The following is a 9,507-nucleotide window of genomic DNA, read 5'->3' as shown; positions in this document are numbered from 1 at the left end:
GGCACATCCCTATGCGCATATGAGCCAACTCCTAGGGGCCAAGGTCCCTTCACCCACCATAAAATATTTGAGGGGACGAGGAGGGGGCAAAGTTGATCGGCATTGCCATTCAAATGGTGTGCATACCACCATTTGAATGGCAATGGGGCTCACCTGCCCCCCCAATATTTTATTCACATTGGAGCCCCTGCTTTTGTGCATCCAACACACATTTAAAGCACATAACTTCCCAAAGAATACTGGGAGCTGTAGCTCTGTAAGTTACAACTACAGTTCCCAGGATTCCTTGGGGGAAGTCATGTGTTTTAATTGTTCATTGGATGTGCTTCAAATGTATGGTGAGCAGGTTTGAGCTGGTGGCAATTGACCAGGAAAGAGATCTTTTGGGTCATGGTGGACAGGTTGATGAAGACTTCGATCCAGTAATTGGCAGCTGTGAAAAGCAAGAATACAGAAAACGTATGCTAGAGTTGGGGAAAATGCAGAAAAGGCCAACCAAAATTATTTAAAGGCTGGAGCAACTCCGCTAGGATGGACATTTGATGACTTTTTCATTGAGTGAGAGAGGCAAAAAAAGGTAAATAAGATGGGTGTGTGATAGCATACCCCTCAAGTGTCTCAATTTCCTGAGACTTCCCAAAATTTGATCCTAATTTGATGCCCCATTTTCCCCCTCCAGCACCACCACTAAGCTCAGGGGGAGGGGGGAAGGACGAGCGCATATTTTGGTGCCATGAATCAGCTGGCTCCCATGTGCTGAGTGCTGCACCAAAAGACGCATGCATTTTGGTGTGGTGCACTCAAGCAAGCCAAAAGACCCACATATTTTGGTGCAGCGTGTCTTGATTTTCATCAGAGTAATGGTGGAGGGTATGGACACTGATTCTTGATACAATGCAGGTATTGTGCGTTATGCAGAGAAAGAGGACAAGAGGTTCTCTCTCTCTCTCATAGTACTAAGACAGGGGATAGTCCAGTGAAGCTGAATGCTGCAATATTCAAAACAGAGAAAAAGATATACAGTAGTTTTTTTCTCACAATGCAGCATTAAAAATATGGGATTCCACAAAATGAGGTGGCTGCCAAGTTGGATGGATTTAGAAAGCGATTATACAAAAACACGAAGGACAAGGCAATGAGTGGCGGCTAGTCCTGGCTATAAGCTTTCAGAATCAGTGAGAGTGTGCCTCTCTGAATGCCCTTTGTTGGGGAACAACAGTAGGAGAGGGCTACTGTGCTCATGCTTTGCTTGTGCGTGTCCCCCAAGCATCTGATTGGCCACTGTGGGATACAGAATGTTCGACTGCATGGGCCATTGGTCTGATCGGTCAGGGCTCTTCTGATGTCATTAAGGCATTCTACAGCCTCAGTGCCGTGACAGAAAAAGTCATGCTAGCAGGGAGGTGATGGGGGTTGTAGTCCAAAACATCTGGAGGGCACCAGGCTGGTGACAGCTGCTCTAAAGACCCCCACAAAGTCCACATGTGTCACCCACAATTGGCCTAGAATGGAAGACGAGTTGGGATGCTGCTTTGCTAGTGGTATTTCAGGGCAGCCCAAACCACACAGACAATTTTTTCAGGTGGGATTTGCACAAAGGTAAGCCTTGCAGTCAAGTCACAGCTGTCCGGGTGAAGCAAAACGAGAGCACGCCAAGGAGTTTTGACGCATCGCCTCGTGCTCTCCCTGAAAAGAACAGTGGGTTCCCACCCAGAAATTTATTTCTTATTTCCTTCTTCGTTGAGATGGAAAAGAATGTCTCAGCTGGGTGATGGATAGCTGGGAGGAGCAGCTGAGGAGGAAAAAATGACATTGCATCTCTACTATAAATAGCCCGAGGAATGGTGCACATTCACTCAGCCTACGCAGTTGACCTTTGGCAACGATCGCCTCTGCTGCAGCTACTTGGAGCCTCAGGTAAGCTCATCTTTCCAAAGAACAACGGGACCTTCCTTATACTGAGCCAGACCATTGACCCATCTCTCTCAGTGTTGCCTACACTGACTGGTTTCAGCTCTCCAGGCTTTCAAGCAGAGGTCTTCCCAGACCTCCCTGGAATTGTTGAGGACTGATCTTGAGGCTTTCTTTGTGTTTTTCATGCCGTCTGCCACTGAGCTTTGTCTCTCCCTTTCTTTTATATCCTTCCTTTTCTCCCGCCCCCCACATTTTATCCTCACAACAACCCTTCGGAGGTAGGTTGGGTTGCATGGGTTACCAGTTTGCTACCAGGCCAGGTTCAAGGTTATTGTGTTAAATCACAAAGACCTAGAAAACTTTGGCCCAAAGTACCTTAAGGACTAGGTGATTCCTTAAGTTTGACCTTAAGTTTGACCTTGAGTTTGATTCCTTAAGTTTGATTCCTTAAGTTTGACCTTGATCTTTAAGGTCTACTGTTGGCCCAATTTGGGTGGTCCCACATGCCAGCTGGCCTTTTAGGTAAGGTAAAGGGACCCCTGACCATTAGGTCCAGTCATGGCCGACTCTGGGGTTGCGGCACTCATCTCGCTTTATTGGTCGAGGGAGCTGGCGTACACGTTCTGGGTCATGTGGCCAGCATGACTAAGCCGCTTCTGGTGAACCAGTGGCACACGGAAACGCCGTTTACCTTCCCGCCGGAGCGGTACCTATTTATCTACTTGCACTTTGACGTGCTTTCAAACTGCTAGGTTGGCAGGAGCAGGGACTGAGCAATGGGAGCTCACCCCGTCGCAGGGATTCAAACCACCGACTTTCTGATCAACAAGTCCTAGGCTCTGTGTGTGTAAAGCTCCCTGCCAGCATCTCTGTCTACTTTCAAATGTCTGCTGAAAACCATACTGTTTAGACACACCTTCTGATCGTGAGATTCTTTGCAAGCACCTTTTACGGATGTGTTTGGTGTTTTTTCTTTCTTTTTTTCATTGCAGCATTACATTTTTAGGCTGCATACCATCTTGCTCTATGAAAGTGCAGTCTATAAACAGTTTAAGAAACAAATAAATTCATGGGGAGGAGGCAAGGCAGTGCTGAGGGTGCAGGCGGATCTCTGGGTTGATGGCAGCAGCTCCACGGGCTGCAGATTTGGAGCTTCTCCTGAATTGTGGCTGCTCTGCCACATCACATCAAATGCAGCTCCAACCACCAGGAGTGGGCAACCATTGCCCCATGCTCCCATGGATTTAATAAGTTGGGGTTTTTTGTTTTTTTAATGGATCTGGGTGTCACTACTGAGGTGTTACTGCTGTGCAGCACTTTGCACACGATGAAAAGATGGCACAAAAAACCTGGTGGGATTTTATTTCTTAAGCTTTGGACAGCATTCACCATCCATGCCAGCTCAGGAAATGTCAGTGTCTTGATTTATAATTGTAAGCTACCACTTCTCCTTGTATGGCACAATGTAATTCTCCCCTGCTGTAGTTTTTAGCTTCAATTCATTATGCTTCAAGTAAACTTTTTTTTTGAAAAAAAGATAGTACATAGAGTTTATATATAAATAAGTGGTTGCATGGTCTGTTTATTTCCGATCTCCCTTCTAGGCAACTCTGGTGAACTGAGTGTTTTGCACCTCTTTGTAACAGAAAAAACACCATGTGGTCTCTCCTTGGCTGCTTCCTCCTCAGTGCTTTCCTAGCTACAGGTGAGGAGACATCTTACCAGTTTATGGAACTCTTTTGGGTTCTGGGTTCTGCAAGAGTTGGTAGCTCCTGAGCCCAATGCTTCTTTATCCAGAGTCAATAGATTTGCTGATGGCATAAAACTAACATCTCAACCCATTCTGAGAAATCTGTGCAAGAAACTAGCCGCCATTCCGAATATTATTCCCAGGTGGGATGGAGAATGGAATGGGACCAGAGAGATGGATAGCAAACCTACAAGTTCTCAACCAACAGCAGAAATGAACAGCAGATATTCCTGGACCCCCAGCTTTCATAAACCCTAGTCAGTTTAGTAATTGATCAAGAATGAAGGGAGTTGTAGTCCAAATCATCTGGAGGTGCCCTTTTCCAGATCCACCTATGTCATGAAATATTTGGCTAAAGCAAAGCCAAAAAACACATGGCTTTGCTTGTGTTCCTCTCATATAACCCTTGCTTTTGCCAGATTCTTCCTCCTTTGTCATTTATCTGCGACACTCTGTAAAGTGTGGATTGCATAATAATGGCAAATATAATCATCTAAATTGTGGTGGGCACAATTCTATGAATGGTAAAAACAGCTAAGTGTTTGTTTTTCCAGGTACTTGTCTTCAGTGTGAGGTGTGCTATGGCGGAGGCAACAACTGTACTGGTGAAATGAAGACTTGTGGTGCTGGTCAAGATACCTGCATTATCAGTCTGATGGAGTATTCACAACGTAGGTGTTCTTGAGAGTCTTGGGCTGAGATATCACATAGGTGCTATATTGAAAATTTCATATGTTGACTATTCATTGGGTGGATGTGGATGAAGCAAACCCCTCACAAAAACTATGTCTGTGTAGAAATTTCTTCAACATTATCAGGAGGGGGCTGCCCTATTCTTGACTCAACCTTTCCCTTCTCAATCACCTGTGCAGCTCCCGTGACAATCACATCTGTCGCTAAGGACTGTGGCTCATCCAGCTTCTGCAAAATTGGTGCTGAGGAGATAAATCTTGGGAGTGGAATGCAAGTGAGATCAAATATCGTCTGCTACAAGGAGAATCAAAGTGGAACAGTCTCACTTCCTGGTATTTACTGTCTTGTCTATAAGATCTAGAAACTTGCATGGCTGCCCTCTAATTGTGACCCCTAGTTCTCCAACATAGCTACAATTCCCAGAGTGGTTTAACAGTCTGTTCCTCTTCTTAGGGAAATCTGAGAACTGTAGCTCTGTGAGGGGAGTACAGAAGTTGCCTAGCAACTCTCAGCACCCTTAGAAACTACAGTTCCCAGGACTCTTTGGGGGAAGCCATGACTGTTTCAAGTGTTATGATACTGCTTTAAATGTATAGTGCAGATGGGACCCTAGATACCCAGGAAAAATAATGGGCTCAGCCTATTATGTAGGAGCAGCCAATGTAGAACCCTACTGACACCAACATTGCTGCCACTTACCAAGATGGTGGCAACAAGGTTGGGATGGTGCAGGTGCCCTGATGGGGGAGCATGGGCTTGTTCTCCTGGTATACCTGCACATACCCAACCTCACCACAGCCCTGACCCACCAGCCCTGCACAGTACTAGTAAGCATCAGCAACAACAGTATGGGGTTGATGGCTCCACATCAAGACCCTCCCACTGCAGCCACTTCTGCTTATAAGCCTTACACTCTTGGAGCCATCTTTAAGAACTCAGCAGCCACGGTAAGCCTCCTTTCCCTGAACCGAGAACTGACTGGCAAAACAGGAACTCAACTTCCTAGTGGAATTAAAATAAAATTTCCCGGTGGAGTTAAATTTAATAGACTGGGGCATCACACTGAGACAGATTTCTAATTTGCCAATACCCTCCGATCTGAATGCTCTGCCCCCTAACCCCAGGGATGGAGAAACTGTGCCTCTGCAGTTGAAGTTGGACTTCAACTCTCATCAGCCTCAGTGGGCATGGTCAATGGTCAGAGATGTTAGGAGTTGTAGTCGAGCAACACCAGAAGGACCCCAGGTTCTCCACCCTGGCTGTAACTCTGTGCTTGTTTGTTATCACTTCTCAGTGGGGAGGGAGCTTTAGTCCATAAAATCTTAAGAACATAAAAAGAGTCCGCTCGATCAAGACAATGGCCCATCTAGTCCAGCATCCTTACAATCACCAGCTAGGTGCTTGTGAGAACCTCCAAGGACCTGAACACGAGAGCACTCTCCCCTCCTGTGGTTTCCAGCAAATGGTATTCAGAAGCTCTGAGGATGGAGATAGAACATAGTCATCATAGCTAGTGGCCACAAGAACTTTGTGGTCTATGAATTTGTCCAATCCTCTTTAAAAACCACCCAGGTTGATGGCCATGACTGTCTCCTGTGGCAGCAGGTGGCACTGTGGTCTAAACCACTGAGCCTCTTGGGCTTGCCGCTCAGAAGGTCAGCGGTTTGATTCCCCGCAACAGGGTGAGCTCCCGTTGCTCTGTCCCAGCTCTGCCAACCTAGCAGTTCGAGAACACGCCAGTGCAAGTAGATAAATAGGTATCACTGTGGTGGGAAGGTAAACAGTGTTTCCATGCACTTTGGTTTCCATCATAGTGTTCCGTTGTGCCACAAGCAGTTTAGTCATGCTGGCCACATGACCCAGAAAGCTATCTGTGGACAAATGCCAGCTCCCCTAGGCCTGAAAGAGAGATGAGCGCCGCAACCCCATAGTCACCTTTGACTGGACTTAATCATCCAGGGGTCCTTTACCTCCTTTACCTTTTTAATGCTTCATTTTATATGTCCGGAATCTTTCAGCATACAAACTCAGAACATTAATATTTAGTATTTAATTCCTTCTGGCTTTATTTTTCATCAAAAGAGCTGAGGATAGTGAAAAAACTTGCTTCAGCCCCCTATTGTTTCAGAGTTGAGGCCAGGCATTGGTCAAAGACACCTGATGGCTGACCTTCCATTTCTCTCCATAGTGCTGCCACCACCAGACACCAAACCCAATGGTCTCCAGTGTCCTGGCTGTGTTGGGATGTTTTCCACCAAGTGCAATGAAAAGCCTGTTGCCTGCAATGGAGAAGAGACCAAGTGCATCAACATTGCTGGGAACATCACAGGTAGAGAGATTCAGTGTTTTCAAAATTGTCTTTCCATCATCCTGATCTTCAAATGTGCTGAAAAGTGGGGTAACCAGAGTGATCCCCATGACAACTCCATAACCACCTGGTTTAGGTAGACTGCTAACCCAGCAGTTCGAAAGCACGTCAAAGTGCAAGTAGATAAATAGGTACCATTCCAGCGGGAAGGTAAACGGCATTTCCGTGCACTGCTCTGGTTCGCCACAAGTGGCTTAGTCATACTGGCCACATGACCCAGAAAAACTGTCTGTGGACAAACGTCGGCTCCCTCGGCCAGCAAAGCAAGATGAGCGCCGCAACCCCAGAATCGTTTGAGACTAGACTTAACTGTCAAAGGTCCTTTACCTTTACCTTTTTTAGACTAACATGTGGGTTAAAGCAGCTATTCTCCAGTTTTCATGCTTCTCCAAATTTTGCATAGAATCCACAGCTTTTTTTTAAAAAAAAGTACCTGTAAAGTATCTGTAAAATTCATACAGATTTTTTTGAATTTTAATGCATTGAAAAAGATCTGCAGAATGACACAGAAACAGGAAAAAAAGCTTATGAATACATGAGATGATAACATGAACCAGAAATTGGCTGTGACCCATTCATTGCTAACCCACATTTTCTCCATAATTTCATTTTAAAAGGGTGGTGGCAACTATAGTGGGCAGAGAGAGCTGTTCATTGCAGGCTTGATACTGACCAACATGTTGGCCATTTCTTGCAGTGGTTCAGACCATGGATGTTTCCTTAAAGGGATGCGCTAATGAGGCTTCCTGTACCATGCTCAAATTGGGGCCAAGAACGTTTGCAGGAATCAGTACGGATCCGGCTACGGTTGAGTGCAGTGCAGCTATTTCCACCAAAGCTCGGTAACCAGCTGACTCTTACATCGCAGAATGTCATTGCCGCACCAGATCTTTCTTATCTAAATGGCTTGCCCTTCTTCACATGCTGACTTTCTTATTGATTAGTTTATTAGCTTCTCCCAAAATCACATCAAAAAATAAATAACTGAAGAACTTGATTATAAATAAATCCTTGCAGTGCAATACCTGTGTCCACCACTTGAGGCAGCATATGCTCCTTTAGAATGAATCCACCAATATAATAGAGAGGGAGATGTTTTGTGTATGGCAGTTCAAACTCTTCCTTGAGTTTAAAAATCAAGTGGGTAAATAACCAGATCAATAGGGAATCATGTTGGATATTCTCTCTGTGTGTGCGAGATTCATTTGTTCCAGAAACAGAGAATAATATAGAAGTTTCAAGAAGCAGCAGAATGCTGAGATTGTTTTATCTATGCCCGGACATTTTCTGTGGGAGCTTTTTCTTTGGATATGTGCAGTATGACCGGAAGCACTGATAACAACAGTTTTGTGTAACTTGTTGTGAGTCTTTTGCTTATGCCTTGTGATGAGAGAAGCAGAGAGAGAGTCTTGGACTCTTGTTGGATTCTAAACCTGCCTTGACAGTGGTGAATGTCTGTATATCTTAGCTACCAATATGCTTTTATGCCTGTCAAGTAAACCTCTATGTTTGACTGAATCTTTAAGGCGTCCATGAGTGTTTCTTGTCTACTGTGTGTACCTTCAACCCCAAAGATGCTTCCAAGGAAGGAGCTGCGTTGAGATGTAACTCTGCTGAGTATGGATACTGGCGCGCACACACACAGCAAAAGTGATGCCGGACCCACTTCTTCTAAATCATCCATCAGAGGTTGATGGATTGATCCAACAAATCAAAGGTAGCCATGAGACTTAATACTAATTTATGGAAGTAAATGTCCCAACTTAAGAGGGAAATATTTTCAGTGCAAATTCTCTGCAACAAAATTCTGATGGAATGGGGAGAGCCACATTTTATTACAAAATGTGCATCTGAGCATACGCAGGATGCACTTTCTCAAGAGTAACATAATGTACGTGTGTGCCAAGTATCCTTAACCATGTGCAGAGTGTCTTTGATCAGGTATGATCCGGTCAATCATGAGCAACATCCGGAGAGCTGGTGGTTAAGCACCTGTGAGATAGAGGCTTCCATCGTATATCAAAGGGTCTCCAAGGTGGTCTAACTGGCAGTGGTGGGCATGTGAGATAACAGCAGCACTCCAATCAGTGTCAACAGGCTCGGGGAGGCCGTTCCCCACAAGTCCCTGGGCTAAGATATGATGCCACAGAGGCATTGTGGGAAATTTAAATGGCAGCTCCCAGAACCAACTGCCTGGTGCTAATGGCAATAAGATATTTTGAAGAAGTTTGCTCTGCTGGAGAACAAAGTTCCCGGCAGGTGAACATTGCTGCCATGAAAGAAAACCGCCAAACTGCAGACAGGCATCAAAAGCCTTTTGTGCTGGGACTCTTCAAAACTGATTACAAAGAGGAAGCAAAAGGTTTATTAAAAAAGTGGAGACCAAAGAAATTTACACCACCAGCCCTACACCCCTGTGGGGATTACTTTGAGCGACAGAGGTGTGTACAATTATTCAGGGATGTGGAGAATGTGGCTAGAAGAAGATGGCTTTAAACTCAGATGCTTTACTCAGAGTAGACCCCACTTACTCAGAATAGGCCATCAAATAAAGCTGAATGTTGGCAGATGCAAGGCAGACAAAATAAAGTCCTTCGTCCCATGGCACGTATTTAAACTATGGAATTTGCTCCCACAAGATATAGCACCAACGTAAAGGACTTTGGAAGGATCAGATGAATTTGTTATGTACTGAAGTTCTCACCCTGGGCCATCAGGGGGATACTGTAGATAGTTATGCAAATGAAGGATCGAAAGTGACGTTCAGTGATTGGATAGTTTT

The 9,507-nt window shown here is 45.1% G+C and overlaps 1 protein-coding gene across 1 annotated transcript; it reads left to right on the top strand.

Annotated features, from left to right (window-relative positions):
* Nucleotides 1-1,222: 1,222 nt before the first annotated feature.
* LOC309375309 (phospholipase A2 inhibitor gamma subunit B-like) lies at nucleotides 1,223-8,545 on the top strand. Its single transcript, XM_081920989.1, has 6 exons — nucleotides 1,223-1,917; nucleotides 3,519-3,619; nucleotides 4,219-4,335; nucleotides 4,537-4,689; nucleotides 6,546-6,686; nucleotides 7,423-8,545. The coding sequence occupies exons 2-6, from the start codon at nucleotides 3,571-3,573 to the stop codon at nucleotides 7,569-7,571; spliced, it is 609 nt and encodes a 202-aa protein (XP_081777115.1). The 5' UTR covers nucleotides 1,223-1,917; nucleotides 3,519-3,570; the 3' UTR covers nucleotides 7,572-8,545.
* The last annotated feature ends 962 nt before the right edge of the window (nucleotides 8,546-9,507 follow it).

This window comes from Podarcis melisellensis, assembly GCF_964234715.1.
Source record: "Podarcis melisellensis genome assembly, chromosome: 8".
NCBI classification, from domain to species: Eukaryota; Metazoa; Chordata; class Lepidosauria; order Squamata; family Lacertidae; genus Podarcis; species Podarcis melisellensis.
Note: the sequence above shows the minus strand (reverse complement) of the source record. Positions and strands in the feature narration are given on the sequence as shown.